The sequence below is a fragment of the Euprymna scolopes genome, chromosome 2 (genome assembly GCF_053919585.1).
Source record: "Euprymna scolopes isolate OS-2025 chromosome 2, ASM5391958v1, whole genome shotgun sequence".
In the NCBI taxonomy this organism is placed as follows: Eukaryota; Metazoa; Mollusca; class Cephalopoda; order Sepiida; family Sepiolidae; genus Euprymna; species Euprymna scolopes.
In genome coordinates, this window is record NC_136483.1 from 99,301,674 (window position 1) to 99,327,816 (window position 26,143).

Genomic DNA, 26,143 nt, shown 5'->3' on the forward strand with positions numbered 1-26,143 from the left:
GAATTAGTGGAAGTCCAGCATGCAGTTGTCCAGCTTATTCAGTGTGAAACCTGTGGCTATTTTTTTTTTCTATGCCTAAATATGATAATTTTATTTATGTAGATTTCGTACTTAGAATATCATATTTAAACATATTTTATGACCAGGCAACACCGAGCAGTCTGCTATGATATTAAAAATATTTTAAATAACAAAATCAAAGAATAGTAAAAAGAATTATTTGAAAACAATATTTATTCATTTATTAGAAAATAAAAACGTTGCAAAACCAATTTTTTTTTTTTTTTTTTTTTTTATAAAATGAAAATCTTTTTTTTTCTCTAAGACTTGCAGTGAAATCCACCATAATCACAAAAGATTTTGTAAAATGCCTTTCTTAAATTTTTTTTTTTTTTTTGTGCTGAGATGTGTGTTTCTCTCTACATCTAAATAGAGCTTTCTTCAATATGTTTAGGCTACCATTAGCGGTGCAATGCAGACCTAAGTTCAGACTAAGCACTTTCAGCCACAATGGCAAAGAGTCAGAACTAACTTTATCGTCATCATACTGCTAAATTATAGACCAAGCGATTACACTAGAAGAGAAAATTGAACGTCTGATCCTGTTGACAGAAATATTAAGATAAAATCTGACTGATGTGTATCACGTGGTTCGAATACGGGCAAGTCACATCCTTTGAAAGCATTATTTCATAAGGTTAAAATGAAGAACTTTTTTTATTTTTTTCTGAGACTTTTGGTGGAACCCATTCTATTCATAGGAGAGGCAAAGGATGTGGTTTGCTCCTATTGAAATATTAGTGTTGTACCACTACAACTTCAGCACATATACATGACGGTATTTTGCGACATACTTAAGGGGATCAAGCGACACACCAGTTGAGATTACTAGTCTAATATAATAATAATAATGATTAGTTAGTTTGGTTAACATAGTGAATAACTCTTTCAAATCTCCTAGAGGAAGAAAAACCTCCAACATGCCAGTCACTCTTCATCATTTAATATATACTCATAGTCTGTAATGATCTCCAACGAACAAAAATACTACAAAGTAGACTATATGAAGGATCTGTTGAACAAAGTTCATGCAGATAATATACATATATAATTATTACTATAATTATTTTTTTAATATCTACAGACACTAGTGTTTCATCCTTTTTATAAATATATGTGTGTGTGTATAATGGTTGTATAGATTGGTTTCCTATTATTATTAAAGAGTGTCAATAGAGGACAAAGCTGGTGTATAGTCTGTTTATTATATAAACATTATTCGTTACATATGTGCACACATGATTCAAGGAGACCACTTCATCAGACAAAAAAAAAAAAAAAAAAAAGGAGCGATATTGGAAAGAGTCAAGATTACATTCGTTTTTTATAAGATATTTGGGCGTAGTTTGCGCTTTGGAAGAAAGTGGTGTGTATACTTTGTGAATGCGAGCTGTAGGTGTTTTGGAGGAAAGTATTGTGAAGGAAGGGAGTAGAGTTGGGGGTGAGAGAAGAGGGAGGATACATATTCAGTTTTCTTAAAGTTACAGGACTTTACTAGAAAATTTGAAAAGCACAAAAGCTTTTTACCCACCTTCCAAATATTAGTACCATTATATGTTAAAAAAAAAATACAACCCAAAAGTAACGTACACATAAGAACCTACAATAAATAACCTTTTGTTGCATTAAATACACCTAACGAGTGAAATACTGTTAAAAACAATTAACCCTCTGACAGAATGTTTGTGATCATAATGAACATGAGATTTCTTTATGGAGATACTAATTAGTTTCTTTAAAAGTTGCCACAGTTTATCATATATGTAACTGGTGTGAATAGTTTTTAAAAGTATTAATCAATTCTCTTTTTTTATGGTGGTATCAAAAATTGATTGAATGGACTGGACTAGGAGTTTTAGATGTAATGTTTATAAACATCCCAGGCTATTCTAATGATGTTCTCTTTTCTTTTCTAATGAAACAATTTAATGAAAAAAAAATTCATTTTCTTGGTTTTACTTTTTCCGCTTTTTTTTTTAAATCTTTTTTTTTTTTTTTTTTTTTTTTAATTTTCACCTTTTCGTTATTTTTTATTGTTTCCTCTTTTTTTCTTCCATTTTCTCTTATTGTCGAAATTGGATTAGCATTTATTTCCATTTCCTCCCATGTTTTTGCTGTAAAATTCCTGATTAAATAAGTTTGTTTTCTATCAAGTTTTTATACACATATGGCATTAGTTTAGATGGTTGCAAATACCATTAGAGATGATGAGCTAAATGTTTTGTTTTCTATTCTAGCTGATGGCACCTAAGTCATATTTTTCTATATCAAGCGGAGGATCAAGCAGCATAGTAGTTGAGATTACTGACTTAATATAATAATAACTGGCGGGACCTGTGGAAATTCCACAGGAGACTCATTCATGTTATATATTGATGTTGGCATTCTGTAGATGTGCAGCGTAAATGGAGATGATCTGATATTATTGTAGCTCTTATGTTAAAACTACAAAAGTATTTATTAAAAGCTAGCAAGGACGCCCAATGTAGCCCGGTCATAAAGTATGCTTAAATATATTTAATTCTTGCAGATTTCATCTACATTGTTATAGAGTTAATAATCTATTGATTTTTTATATATAATAAAGTTGCGATGTCAAAACTAAAAAAGAAATTATCCATATGGCTTGGGTAGATCAGCTTGAATCGAAACCAAAAACAAAACTTATGAAAATATACATACATACATATATATATATATATATATATATATAATATATATATATATATATATATATATATATGTAACTTGAGTTCCTGAAAAGTTATGAAGAATTATTTATAAGCAAAATAGATTACTGGAATGCCATCAGCTATAACCGAAACCAAAGCTTATGAAGAATTCTTGGTAAAATTATTTATTACAAGAAAATTAAACAATCACTTGGCTGTAAGCATGACATACAAAATAAATAACACAAACTCTCCTATTAATATATTGATAATAAAGCATTGGTTTTACAATTACTACCCAATTTCATTGGCTTACCATGCTTCTTGTAAACTCAGTATCTACAAACCATTACTGCTCCTTACAATTTAAAACAAATTCCAGTTAATAACACTAAAATAATATATTTCCGAACCCATTTAAAAAAAAAAAAATTAAAAATATTAGAAGCTATCTTTTAATAGAACCCAACAACCTGTAATTAATAATATTACATATGAAACCAGTAACCACATTTTAAAATGATTCACGTAGTACAATTTTATGGCATTTACATTAATTCGGGCATTGTGCAATTTAATGTCTTTCCTGGAAATTACTGTGAGTTGAATGATTTTTTTTTTTTTCAGTTATTTTATATTTTTTATTGCTTCATTCTGTAGATAGTTCCATGTGTTGAGAATAACTAAAAAAAAGAAAACAAAGAAAAACTTGTGTTTACTTCAAACTATGCACTACTCATTTCAACCATTGAATCCGGATATATTTTGAATGTGAGGCAATCAATGACGAAGAAGGAATCTTTTTGTATCTTTTAAAATACATACAATTTATTTGTGAAATATAATTTATACAATTAATGAATACTAGCTGGTGATAAATAATTTATTAGTATTGTGATCTGTACCCACAATATACTAGCTGGCGAATAACATATTAGTATTGTGATCTGTACCCACAATATACTAGCTGGCGAATAACATATTAGTATTGTGATCTGTACCCACAATATACTAGCTGACGAATAACATATTAGTATTGTGATCTGTACCCACAATATACTAGCTGGCGAATAACATATTAGTATTGTGATCTGTACCCACAATATACTAGCTGGCGAATAACATATTAGTATTGTGATCTGTACCCACAATATACTAGCTGACGAATAACATATTAGTATTGTGATCTGTACCCACAATATACTAGCTGGCGAATAACATATTAGTATTGTGATCTGTACCCACAATATACTAGCTGGCGAATAACATATTAGTATTGTGATCTGTACCCACAATATACTAGCTGGCGAATAACATATTAGTATTGTGATCTGTACCCACAATATACTAGCTGGCAAATAACTTATTAGTATTGTGATCTGTACCCACAATATACTAGCTGGCAAATAACTTATTAGTATTGTGATCTGTACCCACAATATACTAGCTGGCGAATAACATATTAGTATTGTGATCTGTACCCACAATATACTAGCTGGCAAATAACTTATTAGTATTGTGATCTGTACCCACAATATACTAGCTGGCAAATAACATATTAGTATTGTGATCTGTACCCACAATATACTAGCTGGCAAATAACATATTAGTATTGTGATCTGTACCCACAATATACTAGCTGGCGAATAATAACATATTGTGATCTGTATCTGTATGTGATAACTTATCCATTTGAAACAATTGTTTACTGGGCATTTTAGAATATTCCATTTTCTTATTAAGGGAATTCAGTATAATAACTGATGTAATTTTGAATATTCCATTTTTACTTTAAGAGATGTTCAGATTGATAATGGTCAAACTGAAATAGCGTATTAATATATAGATGATAATAATAATAATAATAATTTTTCTTTTATTTTATTGATTTAACTTTTTCTATTTTTTTCATCTTTTTTGTAATCATTTTCCCCTTTTCATTATTTTTTGTTTTTTATCATTTCCACTTTTATCTTTTTTTTTCATTTCCTCTTATTGTTGAAATTAGCATTTATTTCCACTGCCTTCCATGTTTTTGCTTTAAAATACCATAATTAAATATATAAATCTGAATTTTGTTTTCTGCAGTTGAAGCTGGAACTAGAGACGTCTCGCCAGCAGATTGACAGCCAGAATGAAAAAGTTTTGCGATTGGAGACGGATTTATCAAGTAGCCAGAATCAAATAAAAGACTTTCAACAAAAAGTGGACGATGGAGACGAGCAATTGACAAAACTCAATGCAGAATATCAAATCGTAAGACAAAAAGACATTTTTTTTTGCATTCTCTTTAAGTTCGTTTAGTAAATATCTCTCGCATAGTAAGTAGGGAGAGAGTTCCATAAGCCTGTGCTGCTTGGAAAGAATCTATTGGGATAGGAAGCTATATTACAATGAAGTATCAAAACAACAGATTGATGGAGACCACTAAACAAAAAAACTCAAACGAGCTGGAACAAAGGAAGCAGGAAATAGACAATTCTGAAGAATATATGCCATAATAGTATTTATAAAATGACTAAAATTAGAAGTTGCAAAAAATTTTAAATCGTTTTTAAGCAAACTTTATTTTTTTAGATAAGAAATTATTAAAAAAAAAAAATGATCAAGTCTGCAACTATGTCATCAGGATATCTCCATATATTACATATGTTATATATATGTTTGTTCGGTCTGCAACTAATTAACTGATCATTATCATGAATTTTAGAATTCAACTGCAAGAATAAGAGTGAGTAATGTGAGCAACATATCATTTCATGTGTAGGGAGGGTTGGAAATTCTGCTGCTATTTGCTCAACATTTCAAGAGTAAGTGTCAGGAGTTTTATAATCTTTGTCCACTTGCTTTGCTTAATAGGTTTTCATCTATGGATAAAATAAAACTTCTCTCGACATTGTATAAAATTGTCAGACACCTTTTGGTAAGGTTTTAGCTCCCACCAGTTACTCTTGCTCCAAAATTCATCTTTCTCAGCCCTTTCTCCTTTTTTCTTTTACTTACCTTATTTCCCAACTCTGTCAACTACTCAAATCCTTCCTCCAATGACCCATTAGTTTTTTTTTTGTGTGTGTATCATTTTAGCTAAAAGAAGAGAATGATCAACAGAAATCTCATATATTGGAATATTCTACAAAGATTTCTGACCTCCACTCGTGTTTGGATGGCAAAGGAGGAGAAGCGTCTCAACTGCAACTCGTACTTGATGAGAAAGAAGCCAAATTGTCTGAAACAACCGATCAAGTCACAAAGGCAAGTTTTTTTTCTTTATTGTTCTCCATATTGTTCAATATTGTTGTTATATTTTTTCATGCTTCGGAAGTTTTGAGATGAGAACAGATAATTTGGATTTTTCTTGGTTGTTATGTTTATGTTTGGATTGGCGTAACCTCTATCCTTCTTTGGCTGCATGATTACTGGTTTTGTGTAAGCCAACCCCTGAACTAACTTGATTGGAAAGCTCTGATTTAGTCTGTGTGTATTTATTTATTTATTCTCAACAGTTAAACAAAGTCCTGGGTGATAAGACTAACGAATTATCAGCTCTTCAGTCACAATTAACGGAAGTCCGCAATGAACTGCAGTCTCAATTGCATAAAAAGGAGAAACATGCTAATGAACTTCAATCACAGATTGATAAGGTAAGAAGCAAGATGCCATTTTGTTTTTTTTTAAGTACTAATTAGTGATGTGATGATTCAAATATTTTCCTGATTCCGATACAATTACTGAGTCTGATTCTTTTTAAAATGTCTAAATATTTAACTATACATTTGTTATTTTTATCTTTTTTAAGTTTTGCATTACCATAAAACCCATCTAATATATATATATATATATATATATATATATCTACAAGCATTAAAGTATAGATTTTGATGTTGGGGGGGGGGGTAGATTCTAGTTTTCCTGGGAGTTTAAAAAATAATAAACATCATTTTATCATGAGTAGGTAGCAGCAATGGAAAATTAAGTTTTAAATAAAAGAATTGTTTTTGGCATCAGAAAATGGGCACAAATTTTTCTGAAAACAATTTTGATACCCGAAAAGTTCAAATTTTTTTCTTATTCCAATTAATCATCCCAGCAATAGTAGTAAACTATACTTCAAATGAATACAAAAAACGAGATTTGCTTTAACAAAGCTTTATTGGTCCCCGGCAATTGACACCAAAGTTTACAAGAAGCAGAAAAAATACTAGATCTAATATATAAACTCAAAGAAAGATTTGATTAGAAAGAAAGACCAAGAAGTTTCAGAATCGATTTCTCAAGAGCAGTCATTCATGAGAATCGCAGGAAGAAAAGAGACATGCCTATGATTGAAAAATACAAGTTTCCAACAAATTTAAAGAAGCGTTTCCTGAAAGTTTGATTCCTAGCTGAAGGATTTGTACATTGACCAAATCTGAAAGCCTGTAGGTTATTGGCAGAAGGCCATGAGTAGTGATGGTCTTTATTTTAAAGAATAATTTTGGAATGATTTAATGTATAATAAATCATTTGCACACAACGCACAAATGTTTTCCTCAACCTAATTGTAGATTTACTTCACTAAATATCATTTTTTTGAATTTTTGAGATGAGGATTGATAAATCTATTTTTATTATTCAGACTACTGTTCTCATCTTGAATGTTAACCCAACTGATTTAATCAATATAACCCAACTGATTTTCTTCAGGTATATTTTGTCTTCAGAAATCTTTCTGCCAAACCCTAGAATCTGCACAGAATTTCAAACAGAACCCTTTTATTTAATCCACGGGGTAGCATGTTCTCATTCCATCAGCCATGACTGAATAGAAGTGCTAAGTAATTTGCAATTGTATTTTAAGGCTCTCACACTGAGTATTGAACCTTCAACCTCCAAAAGAGTGTAGCTTATAACTGATTTTACCAACTACTTTATCTACTATGCCACAGGTCCTTATTATTCATTTAAAATAAATATAGTTATTATATCAAGTCATACAAACCTCTGTATTGTGAAAACGTAAATCTGTTTATAAAACTGTTTGATATGAATATTTAGTTCTTAGATATAAGAACACTGAGGCTTCAAAGTGTAATGATAATCTTTATGATAATCGCTATTTCATATGTGTGGACCCAACTCAGAATATTATTTAAATTATTTACATGCTGTTTAATGATGCTGATCATTGTATTGAATTGTACCAATCATACATAAACATAAACTGCATATGTACAAATGTACGCGTTCACTACACAGACTGTTATTATTCCATTCAATCAGTGCTGCAAAAAATGGAATTCTCTTTCCAAACAAAAACCACAACTCTTGTTTAAAAACAAATAACAGGTGTGTTTTTTTTTTTTTTTTAGAGATTACAAGTGGGACTCGTTTTTCAAAGTCAAATTGCAAACTTGCAAAATGAGTTCTTTGTGACTAAACCGAAATATATATATATAAGTTTTATTGACGCAGTCCTTCAGCTAATAGACACGAGTTCATCTTGCTCGGAGAGGCGCATCGGCCCAACTGACAGGCCTCAGACAACCAATTGCCTTCTCCAACTCAAATATACTGTGTCCTGCCCAGTAGGCTGACTCTGCCTCCACTTCCCATCTCCTGGAATCTTTTCACCCTCGACTGGAAATTTTAGATTCTGGCCTTTGTTAATGGTTACCATTCGACCACCCAGTAGTTGAGATATCCATGAGAAATAATGGCTAGACAGTGTCCACCCAAGGAAGTTTATTTAGAGCCCATCTAGAAACACAACTTTAGTCAAATAAGTTGGTCTCAGCATGATTCCCTATTTAAAGAGATACAATTTTATTTCAAACAAAGAAAATTTCTCTTGGGTTGCCAGACTTCAACCAGAAACATTGACTGTGCCCGCCTCCCTCCATTTTCGATCCTTCAGAAACATATCTCATTGATTAATAGGATAAAAGGGAGAGAGAGAGGTGCTGAGTGGACAAAACGAAAGGTAAGCTCTAAGAGGAAGAAAGGAAGGGGTGTTTGTAACCACTCTCTGAGGGATAGGTGGGGAAAAAGGGGTTGGATTTAGAAAAAGGAATTCTAAAAAGAGAAGAGTCGTAGCCAGCAAACCGAACGGCTGGGCTGGTCCAGCGCTCCCGATTTGGGAGCCCTCAAGGCCTAATGTTATGACGTTAACTAGCCTGTGTTAATGGGAAATCTGTGACTTTAGTGGTCTGGTCTTACATCGTTTCACTGCTATAGTCAGTCACCTCAAATTAGACAGTAGCTGTTATGAAGTAATGAAAACAATAAATAGTTTGTTATTGCTGTAAACCGGAGTTCTGTTTGTTTGTGGTGAGGACTCTTCATTTTGCAGCAAGTGATTGATGTACCCGGAGACTACCTACACAGGGTAGGAGACGATTCGTTTGAGAGGCAAAGCGCCCCACCAAGAAGACACAGTGGGTAAAAACAATCAACAGGCCAACTTGTAACGGGACAATGTACGATCGAAAGAACACCTGCCACATTGGGTGGAATCCGACGAGGTTAAGGACACCCGGTGTGGTAGCGGTACCTTGTTATAATATTGCACACAATTAAGAAAAGAGAATAATTTAGAATACAAGCAATATAGAGCGACCTGTAATAGCCAACTTTTTTGGAATGATCTTAGATTTTATAGATAATTAATTTTATAGATAATTAATCCTAATGCAACTATTTTTTCTTTTATATCAAGCCTGGGAGCTCGGTATTGCCCAAGTGTTTGGAGGTGTGTGTTGAGCAAAAAAAAAAAAAAAAAGAAAGTGGTAGTAGGCAGGCAGGAGGAAAAGAATTAATGTAAAAAAGAAAAGTGACATCTTTGCTGTTGCCAAACCGGAAGTGGCAAAGGTTTAAATTACGTCTAGTCAATCGAAAAGAGGGGATGACTTTCAAAATTATTGACGAAAAAAGCGACCCCCCCCTCCCTGTAGAAAAGTGCCCAGTTGAGGGTTAAGGAATTTATATTTTTAGCCAATTTTTCGATATTTGTCATCCGAAGGGTCAAGCTTCAAAACGATAATGATCTCGTGACAATCTGTCGCCTCTGTCAAAAATTTTAGGCAGACATACAAACATACATACATACATGCATACATTTAAACAGACAGGTGGGATTTATATTATAGATAAGGAATTTTTTAATATGAATATTTAAAGTTTACATTTTTATTATAAATTGATTTTTTTTTTTTTTTTTTTTTAACAAAATCTTTGCTTCCGAACATTTTAGATGAGGATTGATAATTTATTTTATTTGAATTACTAGCATTTCAGCTCGGTGTTGCCCGGGTGTTTGGATGCGTATGTTGAGCAAAAAAAAAAAAAAAAGTGGTAGTAGAAAGGCAAGCTCGAACCCGTACCGCAAAGGAGGAAAAGAACGGGGTAAAACCTAACGTTTATGCTGTTACGACCACCGCCAAACCGGAAGCGACATTTTTTAAAATTAAGGCTAGACAATCTAAAGGAGAGGATAACTTTAAAAAATATCGGCGAAAAAAGTGACACCCCCTGTAGAAAAGTGCCTAGTTGAAGGGGAAGATATTAATGTTTTTAGCCAATTTTTCGATATTTGTCGTATGAAAGGTCGAACTTTAAAACGATACTGATCTTGGTAAAATCCGTCGCCTCTATTGAAAGTTTAAGGCAGACATGCAAACAGACATACATACATTTATATATTGGTAACTAAAAATGTTCAACCCAAACTGATAAAAAAGCTTGCCCTATCTCTGAATACCCTTTATGTAAAATTTCAAATATTTAAACCAGAAATTGTCTGAGTAATTTGGAAGATGCCGCAGAGGTCAATGTTTTAAACTTTGACCCCTATTATGACCCCTTAAAATTTATTGTTTTGGGCTCAAATCAAGTTATTAAGTTAGATCCATGTCCAAGTAATCTATCTAAAATTTCAAGTGTGTAGACCGAAAATTGTCGGAGTACTTTGGTAGAGTTCTCAAAGGTCAAATCGTTGAACTTTGACCCCTTAATCGCCAAATTTCTGGTCAAAAACCGATCACATCGATTTTCCCAAATCTCAGTACCCTGTATATCAAATTTCGAGTCTGTAGACTAAAAATTGACAGAGTTATTGCGTAGAGAAATGTACACAGACACACAGACACAGACACGTTCACTTATATATATATATATATAGATTCGAACTACTGTTCTCATTTTGAGTTTTACTCACCCAGGGTTTCAATTAATGTAACCTCTGACCTTATTCAGGTGTATCTTGTCAAATCAGGAATTTGCATAGAATTTCAAACGGAACACTTTATTTTATCCACAGGGGTAGCATGCTCTCATTCCATCAGCCATGATCGAGTAGAAGTCTTAAGTAATTCGCAGTTGTATTTTCATAAGGACCTGTGACGCAGTGGATAAAGTGCTTGATAAAATTCAGTTCCAAGTTCCACTTTTCTGAAAGTTGAAGTTTCAGTCCTCAGTGCAAGCGACATGCAAAAATACAATCACAAATTACTTTTGATTTCATGGCTGACAGAACAAGAGCATGCTACCTCTGTGGATTTAATAAAGAGTTTGAAATTCCATTTTGGAAATAACACTCAAGATGAGATGAGTTGTTCGACTTATTCAAATAATACAAAATCGTTATCAGCCTTTGACCACCATCTTGAATCTTAAAATAAACATTTCTGTACTGGTAAACTAAAATTGATCACCATTTTTTTTATTTCTGTGTTGAATCCAGTTGCAAAGCAATATGGAAACGTGCCAAATGCAAGCATCTGATTTACAAAAACAATTGGATCTTCTTACTCAACAATACCAAACCGAGGTAAGCATTTAAATTTCTTTTTTTTGTTAAATTTACTAACATTTCAGTTCTCATGATTCTCACATATGTGGCCATCTTCTCAAAGCTTGCTGATAGAACCCTTCTCAATTATTAGATTGATGCAAAAAATAATGTCGTTTTTTTTGTTGTATATATATATATATATCTGTTAAAAAAAGGACATTATTTTTGCACCGACCTAATAGCAGGGATCCAGGCTTGACTTCAATTCAGTAAATGAGACTCTGTTAGAATGAGATAGTTTGGCCACATCTAATGCATGGCAATCAGCAAATGGCGAAGACAAATCATAAACTTTGTTGTCTCTGGTGCCTATCCAAGTTGACCTAGGAAGAGGTGGAGTGATATCAATTGAGTCCCAACGCGTCATAAGTTAACAGAAACATTGGCAATGGATTAATAAAAATAGAGAGAAACCATTTAACCAAGTCAACAACATAAATGCCCAATCCTCAAACTTTGAGAACAAGCAACAATAAATGTGTAGTAGTAGTAGTAGTAGTAGTAGTGTAAAAGGATATATTATGTTACTATTGCTTGCTAGAGAGAGTGTCTTGGTGTGTCCATGTCCTGCAGATGTTTCTGGAATGGTTGTTTCATCCTGGATATGGCAATTAGTTCCCTGATTGGTAAACGATGTAACAATATCAAAATAAACACATCCCCTTTAGATCAAGGAGTTAATATGACATCTGTTACATCTGCTTGACAGGTCTTATGTCGAGTTCTTAGTGCCATTACTGGCAGCATTTTCTCCATAGAATTAATTCTCTCCAGAGAATTATCTGGTCTTGGACCATTGTGCTGAAATTGAATACTTGTAGTCATGAACAAACAACACATGTTTGTATAATATATACTTTTATTTTAACATCTAAGAAGGAGCATTTTTAAGAAGTTGAGACTTAAGCTGGCATGCAACTGTCTGTTGTTGACTGAGATCAGATCTCAAATTTTTGCAACCGACTTGAACAGTGTTCAAATCTCAACTGAATTACAAATCTTCCCTTGTGGCAATATCTAAATGTTATTAAGACAGTTTATTTCTATATTTACATTTTGTATAATTCTGGCCCTTCTCTTCTCATGAGAAAGACCTTCGAAATGCCATGGCCTAAAGAGTTTTTTTCTTTATTTTTCCCTCAACTTTTCCTTATTGTTCCGATGATATAATAAAGTAATATATAACTTTTATTCCTCATCTTTCATTTAATATTGTTTGCTCCTCTGAATAATGTTGAGCTTTTATCTTGATAAGTTTTGCTTTGTTAAAGATGTATTCTTTGATAACTTAATTGTGTGTGTGTGTATGTGTGTATATATATATATATATATAGTAAAACCCTTGGATACAGTGTCCCTAGGATACGGTTTATCAGGTTGCAATGTGGAATACAATATTTTTCCGGCTCCTGGTTATGGTATTTACCCCGCCTTATGGTGTTATTTTTAATGTTATTTGATTATATACTGTACTGTATTTTATTACTAATTTTTAATGCAGTATCCCCGGGCTCTACTGTATGTATGTATGTATGTATGTATATATATATATATATATATATATATATAGAGAGAGAGAGAGAGAGACTAATGTTTAAGCATTAATGATTAAATTATCACACTTAATAGTTTGACATTAATAGGGATAATATTTATTTAATTATTTGTTTATCTATATAATCTATTATTATTCACCAATATATATATATATATATATGTGTGTGTGTGTTTAAAAAGGCTTCCTTCAGTCTTGACAGACTATGGATACCCACTGTAAGGGTGCCTGCGCGTGAAATTTGTGTGGCAAGAGTTGCGCAATCTCCAACCACGCCTCTCCTGAGTCAACATTGTTGCATACCAGTGGCAAGTTGAGGTACAAGACGACTGGAAACGATGCAAAGATAAGCGGAGAGCCAATACAGCGCCTAGAATTCCCAAATGGTCACCCATCTGGTATTAGCCATGCTCAACGTTGCTTAACTTCGGTGATCTGACGAGAACCGGTGTGTCAACGTGATTATGCATGTGTATACTAACATATAAGGCAGAATACATGCTCTACGCATTAAAATATAATTATATGACCAGACACTGTGCTCATAGACGTTAGTTTTAACGATGAATATGTTATTCTTAAGATTTTCAATAATATTTAAAAAATACCAAATTTATATGATTTGGCAATGCTTTGGATGTAGATGATGCCCTTCCTTGATGTTGAAGCTGTTTTAAACTATTTGGTTAACAAGTTGATTGCTGACACTGGTTACGAATGACCTATTACTGTTCGGTTGCTTGACAAAAGTTCAGATAGCTGCTGCGAATCCTTACATGGATGCAAATTTTGTTCAAGATTACAGCATGTGTTCACTTTGCCATGCTGCATCTCAATTTCTTGCATTTCTCTTTTTCAGAGTGCTGCAAATACGGAGTTGAAAGTTGATATAAGGGAGAAAACGGCCCAAATCGAAGAAAGTGTTCGTAAAACTGGCATCAGGTAAACATAATCATAGTAGATTGTAGCGATTAAAACTAAGTTTGGCACCGCAGGTTTTTTTACTAACTTTTATTTTCGGCGGATGCATTACTACCAAAGTAATACACAAATTTTTCTTGTCAATGTTACATATGCACAGATAATCAAAATTTGCTCTTCACAATTAAAATTTGCAAAACCCAATTAAAATTTGCTACTCACAATTAAAATTTACAAAGCACAATTAAAATTTTCTAAGCACAATTAAAATTTGCTAAGCAGAATCAACTTCCTCCACTCTTGACTTAATCGTGGTGTGGTGTTCCATAGCTGCATCTGCAATGCAATGTTGCATGCTAGCAAATACTAATCTTTCAGAGTCCAGAACAGGTAATGACTTTTGTGTATTGAGCGAGGTATGCTTCGCTGGATATGTCGTATGAAGGTGATAGAGCATGTCAGCAACTCCGTACTTTGTAAAACAAACTCCAAATCCCACTTCTAGATGTAGAAACATCTCCATTGGTCATGCCAAGCACAGTGATAGGTAGATGAACAGAGCCTAAGTCATGAAAGTTGATGGCTTTTCTGAAATGGTTACTTAAGCAAGACCTGAATTGCAACTATTAAGGACTTGAAAGCTTGGCAACTTTGTGAGGATCAAATTAAAATTAAAACCTATCCACAACTAGATAAGAAAGAAAATTCAGTTACTTTTTATGAGATAGAATATAAAAAAATTTTATGAGAAAGAATATAAAAGTTTTTACGAGAAAGAATATAAAAGTTTTTATGAGATAGAATATAAAAATTTGTATGAGAAAGAATATAAAAATTTTTATGAGATTGAATATAATATTTTATGAGATAGAATATAAAAAATTTTATGAGATAGAATCTAAAAGTTTTTATGAGATAGAATATAAAAATTTTTATGAGATAGAATATAAAAGTTTTTATGAGATAGAATATAAAAATTTTTATGAGATAGAATATAAAAATTTTTATGAGATAGAATATAAACGTTTTTATGAGATAGAATATAAACGTTTTTATGAGATAGAATATAAACGTTTTTATGAGAAAGAATATAAAAGTTTTTATGAGAAAGAATATAAAAGTTTTTATGAGAAAGAATATAAAAGTTTTTATGAGAAAGAATATAAAAGTTTTTATGAGAAAGAATATAAAAGTTTTTATGAGAAAGAATATAAAAGTTTTTATGAGAAAGAATATAAAAGTTTTTATGAGATAGAATATAAAAGTTTTTATGAGATAGAATATAAAAGTTTTTATGTGATAGAATATAAAAGTTTTTATTAGAAAGAATATAAAAGTTTTTATGAGAAAGAATATAAAAGTTTTTATGAGAAAGAATATAAAAGTTTTTATGAGAAAGAATATAAAAGTTTTTATGTGATAGAATATAAAAGTTTTTATGTGATAGAATATAAAAATTTTTATGAGAAAGAATATAAAAAATTTTATGAGAAAGAATATAAAAAATTTTATGAGAAAGAATATAAAAGTTTTTATGAGATAGAATATAAAAATTTGTATGAGAAAGAATATAAAAATTTTTATGAGATTGAATATAATATTTTATGAGATAGAATATAAAAAATTTTATGAGATAGAATCTAAAAGTTTTTATGAGATAGAATATAAAAATTTTTATGAGATAGAATATAAAAGTTTTTATGAGATAGAATATAAAAATTTTTATGAGATAGAATATAAAAATTTTTATGAGATAGAATATAAACGTTTTTATGAGATAGAATATAAACGTTTTTATGAGATAGAATATAAACGTTTTTATGAGATAGAATATAAACGTTTTTATGAGATAGAATATAAACGTTTTTATGAGATAGAATATAAAAAATTTTATGAGATAGAATATAAAAATTTTTATGAGAAAGAATATAAAAAATTTTATGAGAAAGAATATAAAAATTTTTATGAGAAAGAATATAAAAAATTTTATGAGAAAGAATATAAAAATTTTTATGAGAAAGAATCTAAAAAATTTTATGAGATAGAATATAAAAAATTTTATGAGAAAGAATATAAAAATTTTTATGAGAAAGAATCTAAAGTTTTTATGAGAAAGAATATAAACGTTTTTATGAGATAGAATATAAACGTTTTTATGAGATAGAATATAAATTTTTTTATGAGATAGAATATAAAAGTTTTTATGAGAAAGAATATAAAAAATTTTATGAGAAAGAATCTAAAGTTTTTATGAGAAAGAATATAAACGTTTTTATGAGAAAGAATATAAACGTTTTTATGAGATAGAATATAAACGTTTTTATGAGATAGAATATAAAAGTTTTTATGAGAAAGAATATAAAAAATTTTATGAGAAAGAATATAAAAGTTTTTATGAGAAAGAATATAAAAGTTTTTATGAGAAAGAATCTAAAAGTATTTATGAGAAAGAATCTAAAATATTTATTTTAATTTTGTCTTGTTACTTTGGGTTTTTTTTTCTATTTAATAGTATTTCTAAATATGGAAGTTGCTTCTTTTTTTTTTAATATTTTTCCCTACACAAGAAAGACATCGGTGTAAACTCCCTTAAATGCTCCCATTGCAAACGATAGGTTGACAAAAGGTCTTATTGGAGGGTTGATAGGTAACCAGATTATTATCAGCAATATTTGGTTGTTGCCTGCTCTGTCAATGCTCAAACTGTGGCACACATGGATAGCAATCATCATCATATTATATGAATCTAAAGATTATTGTTGGCATTGGTCTCCCTGATATTTTTCTGGTCATAATTTTTTGTAAAAAGTCATCAGGTACTTATCGATTGGACCACATGAAGCTTACCAACATCGTAAGTGAAAGTGATTTTGTGGAACGAACTAGATTTGAACTTGAGACCCCCAGGTTGTTAGTCTGTCATTCAGCACTGAATCACTGTCACCTCCCATGAATGTAGATGGCACCTTACTTAATATTGAAGCTACTCTTTTTCTGTCAGTATAACCTGTTGAATACTGCTGGTGATTATGACTATGCTGTCACTGCTCATTGGAAAGAAGCTGCTGTCAATCTTTACATCTATGCTCATTTTCTTAAAGATTCAGGAAAATCAATGTTTGTGGTGTTGTTGATATGAAGAATTTAAGTGCATTGCAGATGAACTCTGGTTTCAGTTCACCACCCGTTGTTGTATAGGAGTTTCAGTCTGTTATTATGACATAATAACTTGTTTCCTTTGGAGTTTGAAACCATTTTCATTGAAAGAAAGAATGTAGCAATTCAAGCCATTTGTTTTTTAGCATTCGTCCAGATCACATCTCAATGTAAAAATCAAATGCCAGACTGCCATGAAAGGGCTAGCTCGGTATCAGCTCGGTAACTTTCCTATCCTCGATCGTTTTGCACATGAATTTTTCATCTGTTACAAAATCTTTTCATTTTGAGCATTTTCAGTTTTTGATCTTGTTTGTAAATGAAAAATCATTTTACAGATAATTGTAAATACAATCTCATTTTTTTCTGTCTGCTAAACCAGTAAAAGCTTCTCTTTTTTTTCTTTTTTTTTTTTTTTACATCCTCCTTTTCCTTTTTCAACTTTTTCCTCCTTCCACGTTTTCTTTGTCATTCTTTTTTTCTATGTCGTTCCTTTTTCCTTCCTTTTTTTCTTTTTCTTTTTTCTTTCCTCAGTTTAACTTAATATTTTTTCCTTTACAAAAATTAAATAAATTTCTTTTCTTTACAAATAATAATAAATGTATTTTCCTTTCCTTTTTTTTTTTTTTAGTGAAGGTAAATTGGCTGAAGTCGAATCTCAAGCCAGCAAGTTACGAGAAGATGTCCAACGATTAGAGTTGGAACGGACCGACTTGATAAGCAAGGTTTGTTAAATATGGTTTACGCTTATTATAAAGCAATAATATTTTTACTTGTAAATTTCTATTAAATTCATTACTTATTATCAATATTCAATCTGCCTTTTTATCGTATTTAACAAAATTTATATAAGAAATCCTTACAAAATTATTTTAAATTCTTGAATTTATTTTAGATTGAAGCTGGAGAAGGTGCTCAAACAGCCATTAACCAAATGAAACAAGAAAATGTGAGTTCACGCTTTTTTATTATTAAGAATTTTGTCTTGGTGCATGAATGCAAACAAATTGATTTCCTTAGTTCATGAGCATCTCAAATTTTAAACAATCAGTATCTTGGTGCACAGATATCCCAAATCACAGACAAATCTGGCCACAAATATTTTACGAACAGATGAACTCAGACTTGCATTCTCACAGCTGGTAAATTTCAAAAATGCAATCTGGATGTGAGGACACTTTAGAAAAACGATATGCAAAATAATTCTGTTTTAAACTTGGAAAAATGCCACAGAAACGTATGGAATGCTTCAGACTGTTTTTGGACCATCTTGCATGAATCGTGCATCAGTTTTTGAGTGGTGTAAGAGATTTAAGGAAGGCAGGGAGTCTGAGGGATGATGAGAAGTGTAGGAGTAGTAAAGAAGTCAGAACACCAGAGTTGATTCACCAAATAAAGAATTTCATGGATAAGGACCATCGTGTGTCTATAGAGACAATAAGTGCACATTTTGATGTCAGTGTGGGAACTGTACACAATTCACAGGGAACTGAAGATGCAGAAGATTTGTGCAAAGTTTGTCCCAAGGGTGCTCTATCCTTGTCACAGACTATTTGAATAAGATGGGCATCAAGACAGTTCCTAACTCTCTCTATAGTCCAGACTTTGCTCCCTGTGAGACTTTTAGTTATTCCTTAAGCTCAAGGAAAACCTTAGAGACTGTTGTTATAAGAGAATCGATGAGATGAAAGCGGCTGAAACTAGGGTCATCGACACGCACACAGAAGAGGATTTCCATGTGGCCTTCCAGAAGTTGTTGGAATGGTATGCATTGCAACCAGAGGAGATTACTTCGCAGGGGACTAGAACTTCATGTGTGTAATTAATAAAAGTGCTCATGCAAAAAAAATTTAGATACTTGTTTAAGGTACCTTGTACTTTCATGGGGTTTAGCTTGCCAGCTGAGATGATCTACCAGGGTATGACACTTTTAAGTTATGCATGATCCTCATGCATAACCACCTGTTCTGATATTTTCAGGTTACGGCTAGTGAGACATATGCAGTATTACCTCTGTGCACATATCTATACCTTTAGTACAGTGGTTCATGAGTACTCAAAACCACAAACGATCGGAGCTTGCTTATATTTCATCCAATTTATGTAGCTTCTGTTTATAACTGAATAACGTTAAGGAGAAAGTTGGTACCAGAGAAACAAATTTTAAGTGGTGGAACTACATGAGATTTGCAATACTTGTGTATGTCAGTATGCCAGCAGCATTTACCCGTGGTAGGTTGAACTGGCTTCTTCCAAAGGAGGAAGTGTCAAAAGAATATTAAATTAACAAGCAGTCCTCAATCACATATCCTGGTCAGAGGAGATGAGAATGTTAGTTTTGCAGTTCTTGCTGGGAGGTATTAATGTCCTCCTACATACAATGACTGGTAGTCCTAAATGGTCACCCATCTAGTACTGACCATGCTCAACATTACTTAACTCCAGTAATCTAATGAGAACTGGTGCGTTAACATGATAATGCCAAATAGGAGACCTGTGTAGCAGATGGATGTCTAATAATAAACAAATGTTATAGTATGAAAATTTTAAGTTTTATTGACATAAGGCTTTGAACAAAAGTTATTTTTTTCAGTCTCTGGAATGAAATAAAATATTTGAATGCAACAGTTGTAGTCATTTTTGTAAAGATATGACAAAATTGTCTGATCTTGCTTTTTCTACATTTCAGAATTAAAAATGACAAAGTTTCGTCCAAAGATGGCTATACTAAAGGAATACAGAACCTTATTTTACAATGTTTTAAAGAATATAGTAGGGTTACTCAGTATTGCCAGACATCTTAAATTTATATATGTAAATTACAGAAAAAAATTAAAGTAAAATGAAACAATTTATTACATATTGTAATTTGAAATGTTTTTGTTAGGGCAATGTCAGAGTAAAAATATTCCTGTCCTAGTGAGGTTTGAACTCATAACCTCTGCCTCTAAATATGCAATACAAATTGATTGAAGCACCAAATTAATTTTCTCCCTCGCTCCCTGTCACACTCCCTCACTAACACTCTCTATCACACACATACAGATTGGAGTAATTATAAGAGCAACTGAACTCATGAAAAAGAATTTCGAAAACTACTTGTACCTGGCAAATAAACCCAGTGAACCAAGTGCAAGAGAGATTCAAACAATTGCACTCAAAGGGATATTTTATTGCAAAAATTATTGTATAATATTCTTACAATGAAGTGTCTATTTATCCATTTGTAGCTGAAAAACTACTGAATGAATTTCAACCAAACTGTTTACGCACAGAAGCTATGACATTAGTTGAATTTTTAATCCATCAAAAACCAATAATCATAATCGCTCATCATAATCACTCTGACCTCCATTAGGCCCAATTGAAATGAATGGCTCTTGTCTTGGGAAGCTCCAAGTCTTTACAAGCTTCTGGGACTGACCTTCACTCCTGATCTGAAATGGAACACATACATCAAATCTGTTGTCAGGATCGTTAGAAAAATGGTTAGATCACTCTACCGCACTAGTAGTCATCTCACTGCCGATGTAATCTTTTATCTGTATAAAAGTCAGGTACCCTCTAAAATGGAGTACTGTTGCCACATCTGAGTAGGAGCTGCTTGGCACGCCCTATCCAGCTTTGATAGTTCCAACCCAGCTTCGAAATGTAGTGGGTGATACCCTTTTCTCTTCCCTGCAACCTCTTTGCCACAAAAGATGTTGCAAGCCTGTTTCTGCTTTATCGTTACTTTTATGGCAAGCATTCAACTGAACTCCAATCTATGATTCTCCCTTGCCAAACTTTCACAAAAAAAACACTCGACTAGTTACAACCACTATATATGATTTCCCCCATTCTCTATATCTAAATCTAAATGCAGATACCATGAACAAAGCTTCTTTCCCAGAATTGCCTGCATGTAGAACACTTCTGCTGGCCTGCTTCCCGGTTGAATACAACATTGTAGTCTTCAAATCCAATGTCTACAAGTTCTTGTTGAACTGTCCCCATAATCAAATTCTACCCAATTTACACCGTTAACAATTACTACATTGCCATCTTACATTCATTAACCCTTATCCTCGAGTGGTCTTTGGGCCTTGATAAGTGGTGATTCCCAAGTAAAAAAAAAAAAACTGAGATCTTAATGTGAAGGTCATAAGTAATCCCAAATTGTTTTCATTCCAGTCAAGTCTTCAAGAACAGTTGTCAAAAACCAAGCTTTTGCTTGAACAGAGGACTGCAGAAAGCAATGCAACACAAGAGGCCTTACATGCACAAGTGAAAGAATTGAAAAATCAGTTGGACTCTGGAAAGGACCTTGCTGAGAAACTGCAGATCAGTGTCGACGAAAAGACGGAGAAGGTGGCCAGCTGTCACGTGCGGATTCAACAACTCGAAGGGGAAATCCAGACGAAGGTAGGTTTTTGGAATGGATTGGTTTTGAAAAAAGTTTGCCACTCAAAATACACTTAAATATTGATGAGATGAATTTTTAAGTCTTATTATTAGGGCTATGACAAGAGAATATTCTTATCGTTGTTTTGACTCTCGAGCATATATCCAACACAGTTAATCAATCGAGAACCACATCACTCTATCTAAAAACAAGATATTAACTGATATATACTCAAGAGTCAAAATAATGAAAAGAATATTCTCTTGCCCTACTTCTTATACACTCATCGTATCATTCGCATATCATTTCTCTTCATGCAACACATGTCCTCAGCCCTCACTGGCCTCGTTTCACTTCCATACATCATTCTCTCTGAAATCCATCTTTCCTAGTCTTTTCCATCTCTTTTAAAAAACTAAAAATTCTTCTTTTGTTTTCAGTGGCGTCCGTTATTCTGGACGATTGCCAGATAACCGTCCATTAGTTTTTCCTGAAGTTTTGCCACAAATTGTATTTCATTAGATAGATGTGCACAGTAAAAACAAATTTTTTCGTGAAAATTCCCGTTGTGTCCCCAGGGGCTCAAAAGTCAAAAATGCCCCAAAATGGCCAAAAATTACACTTTTTGACGCATAACTTTTGATCGATCCATTAGATTTTTCTAAAACTTGGCCAAAATGTGGAGCCCATTGTTCTTAATATAAATCTAGTTTGGGTGACGCTATGATGATATGTCTGACTATATAGTGGTTTTTCACAGTGGTCAACTCAAATATACATATGTTAAGGCCTGAAACTGCACTGTTATCCATTTACACTGGGATTCAGTGTCTTCAGGGGCTCAAAAGAGTAAAAAAATTACACTTTTTGCCCTACAGCGTTTGATCCATCCATTAGATTTTCCTAAAATTTAGCCAAAATGTGGAGGCCATTGTTCTTTATATAAAATTAGTATGGGTGATCCTGGCAAAATTCTTATCGCATACCTTTGGGACCTTTAGGGCTTAAAAATCGTGCCTTTATGGAGCTCTTTTTTCATATTACTCAAAAACTTGATATGTATGTTTATATAGTAGTTTTTCATGGTACTGAATTCAAATATACATGTCTTAAGGCGTGAAACTGTACCGTTTGTCCATTTTCACTGGGATTCGGCGTTCCCAAGAGCTCAAAAGAGGTCATAAATGCTCCAAAATTGCAAAAAATTAAACTTATTACTCCAAACCTTTGCCTCATCCATTAGATTTTTCTAAAACTTGGTGAAAATGTGAAGGCCACGTTGGTCTTTCACACTTCTCACATTCATCATTTCTTCACTATTTTTTTGTGGCATCATCTCACATGCAACACCAGAAGGAGACAACGCACATGCAGCTTGTTCTACCCTCTCAGCTACACCAACCAGAATATGGAAAAGCTCTAATGCTACCAGATCAGGTTGTCTGAAGATACTGGCTTCCTGATACAAAATGCACCAAATATTGATGCTATTGTTTTGTTTTTTTCTTTTCCTTTCCAAAATTCAAACAAAGTCAAAAACAAAAAGCAATAATTTCCCTCTATAAAACAACCAAACTAAATGCCATAAATAAATATTTGAAAGTCTATAAAGAACATGAAACATAAAATGTTTAGCCAATACAATTGAACTCTGCATTAAACAACCTGAAAAAAGGTTGATATGCCATGAAACAAACAAAACCCAAACAACAGGAGGTGAGGTCTCAATTTGGGAGCTTTGGGGACTATGGAGTCACTCCCTAGTTATTATTACTCCCAGGCCTACTCTGGCTAAGATTAGTAGTACCTGTAAGAGTTTCATCTAATGGTTAAATAGAATCTATCATTTCACCAGACTATTTAAAAGAAATTAATCTATAATATAGCTCTTTCGTCTCCCTCTTCCCCCCTCCTATTCTCTCTTTCCCATTCCCAACTTCCGTTCTCTTCCCCTCTCCCCCTACATTCTCCTCCCCTTTCCTTTCACCTTTCTTCTGTTCTTGTATCCTCTCCATCTCTAATCTGTCTCGATATTTTGACTGACTTGTCAACGTCACACTCTTTTTCAACTTTTAAGCACAACAAATCATGCAAAGCAACATGCCTTTTTAATCTCCTCTAAATCAACACAATATTCATTCCAATTAATTACTTGAAATGTTTTGTGTCTTTCCATTTCAGCTTGAGTTGTTGCATGCTTCTGAGGCAGCCAAGGCAACTCAACGTGTCGATCTTGAAAATCATTTACAAACCAGCCGAAACCTGGTAGAAGAGAAAGTTAACGAAATTAACAGAATCAAACAAGAACTTGCACAGGTAAAGCCAAACAATATTTATTTATTATTTTTTTTTTTTAATTCTGAATATAAAAAATTATTTAATACTAGGAGTTGCCCAGGAAAATATTTATAATTAAGAAATTCTAGGCTCAACATTGAACTACAAGAGTGTTTCAATAATATGTTAAAAGAAAGGAGAAAAGACGCATGAAAAACTGATTAAAACACAAAATAAAGTTAGAAAACAAAGTGCAAATAGTGTGAATAATTATATATTTATGTAATCAGAAATATTTGGTAAGTAAAGAAAAAAAAGCAGCTAAGAAATATGTGAAACTTAGTCATCAGTGTTTTTTGTTTTTTCGCAAGAAATGCCTTCCCTATCACTGAACTATGAAGGTGTGAGACTTATTACCACCAGAAAAAAAATAGCATAGAAAGCCAAGTAAAGATCATGTAGTTAAGATTTTTGTAATCAGGAATATTTTATAAGTAAAAAAACAAAAGTCAGCAAAATCTTACGTTAAAGTTGCTTATGTTGAACTCAAAAACTTGTAAATATTTGCTGTTTTGGGTTTTTTTTTTATTTAGTTACAATATTTTCTTTTTACTCACCTTCTCTGCAAACAAGGCATATCACCACTTGGATGTAAAGGGCAGCTATTTGAAACCATGCCTAGGAAAGACTAACAATATGTTGGTTTACGTTACATTTAAACTTCTGCATATCAGTACAGTCAGGGAAGCAGGAAGGGAATTCCAAAGTCTAGCTGTTCGAAGGAAGGAGCTATTAGAGTAGAAAACTTTCTGGCATTTAGGGATTTCAACAATGAAGGGGTATGATTTTGTTGCTAAGCTGGTTTGTTGGGGATATCTATGTTGAGGAGGCACATTGCAATAAATTCATCAGAACACATTTCATTAAAATACTTATAAAACAGGAACAGAGATACAACCATGCAGTGATGGGACAGGAGTTGTAGCTTAGTTGACAAAGTGGAACCGATTAGATTGGAGACTCTTTTTTGAACCCTGTATCTGTTCGTCAATCGGAGTCGATTGTGACCATAGACAACTAGTTGTGTGTCCGCAGGTGGCTGATCAGTCCAATCCGGGCGCGGAAGCCCCTGCCACATGTTGGACACCAGTGGCTGAAGACGGCCACTTCAGCATCTCAGGCTTTTCGTGCAGCGCGCTTCTCTTTTGCAGATTTAGTTCATCTTGCCTCCGCGAGCAGAGATCCCTCGTGTACCAAGCGGTCCCAGGTTGGCCTGTCGGAAGCACTGCTTTCCTATGAATTCACGTCAATGTTGAAGTCTTTCATATAGGACATCAGAGTGTCTTTGAACCGTTTGCGCTGTTCACCAGCTCTTCTCATTCCGCATCGGAGTTCACCATAGAGCAGTTGTTTTGGTATGCGCGAGTCTGTCATCCGATACACGTGGCCTACCCAGCGGGTTTGCGCTGTGCGGATCATAGTGATGACGCTTGAGAGCTTGGACCTCTCAAGAACATCAGTGTCTGGGATCTTGTCTTGCCAGCGAATGTTCAAGATGTTCCGAAGACATCGAAGATGGAAGTGGTTTAGTTGTTTTTCGTGACGTCTGTAAAGGACCCACGTTTCACAACCATTTAGAAGAGATGTCAGGACCACTGCTTTGTACACTTTTACCTTTGTGTACTGCTGAATTCCTCTTCGTTCCCAGACTGTTTTCCTTAGTCTGCCAAAGAAGCTGCTGGCCTTGGCAATGCGGTTGGTGATTTCGATGTCGGCAGCACGAGAGAGCGTATTGCCAAGGTAGGTGAAATGGTTTCAAGCTCTGACCATTTACTTGGATGTTCGGTTCCTGGTACGTGTTGCCAGGAGCAGGCTGGTGCATGACTTCTGTTTTGCTCATACTTATTGTAAGACCGAAGTTCTCACATGCTGAAGAAAATTTGTCCACTTCCAGTTGCATTTCATGCTCTTTGGTGGCATTGAGAGCACAGTCGTCAGCAAAAAGGAGGTCTCTGATTATTGTTTCTTTGAATTTACTGACAGCTTGTAGACGGTAAAGATTGAAGAGCTTCCCATCACACCGGTACCGGATTTGGATGCCAGGAGTAACTTCCCTGAAGGCATCAGTCAGCATTGCCGAAAACGTCATGCTGAAAAGCCTTGGTGCTAGCACGCAACCTTGTTTTACGCCGTTGATTACCGGGAAAGGGGCTGAAATGTCACCGTCATCAGTTACTCATGCCATCATGCCACTGTCTTACAATATTCACAAACTTGTCCGGGCAACCAAA

General features: G+C 33.3%; 1 protein-coding gene across 2 annotated transcripts in view; it reads left to right on the forward strand.

Annotated features, from left to right (window-relative positions):
• The window catches only part of LOC145293325 (uncharacterized), a 164,222-nt gene that overhangs the window by 81,764 nt on the left and 56,315 nt on the right, over window positions 1-26,143 (forward strand). For both annotated transcript variants that reach the window (XM_080139968.1, XM_080139973.1), the window contains 9 exons: window positions 4,821-4,988; window positions 5,817-5,984; window positions 6,236-6,373; window positions 11,449-11,535; window positions 13,974-14,056; window positions 17,823-17,916; window positions 18,087-18,140; window positions 21,365-21,595; window positions 23,757-23,891. In XM_080139968.1, the coding sequence (XP_079996094.1) occupies window positions 4,821-4,988; window positions 5,817-5,984; window positions 6,236-6,373; window positions 11,449-11,535; window positions 13,974-14,056; window positions 17,823-17,916; window positions 18,087-18,140; window positions 21,365-21,595; window positions 23,757-23,891 (1,158 nt within the window). The remainder of the gene's footprint in view (window positions 1-4,820; window positions 4,989-5,816; window positions 5,985-6,235; window positions 6,374-11,448; window positions 11,536-13,973; window positions 14,057-17,822; window positions 17,917-18,086; window positions 18,141-21,364; window positions 21,596-23,756; window positions 23,892-26,143) is intronic.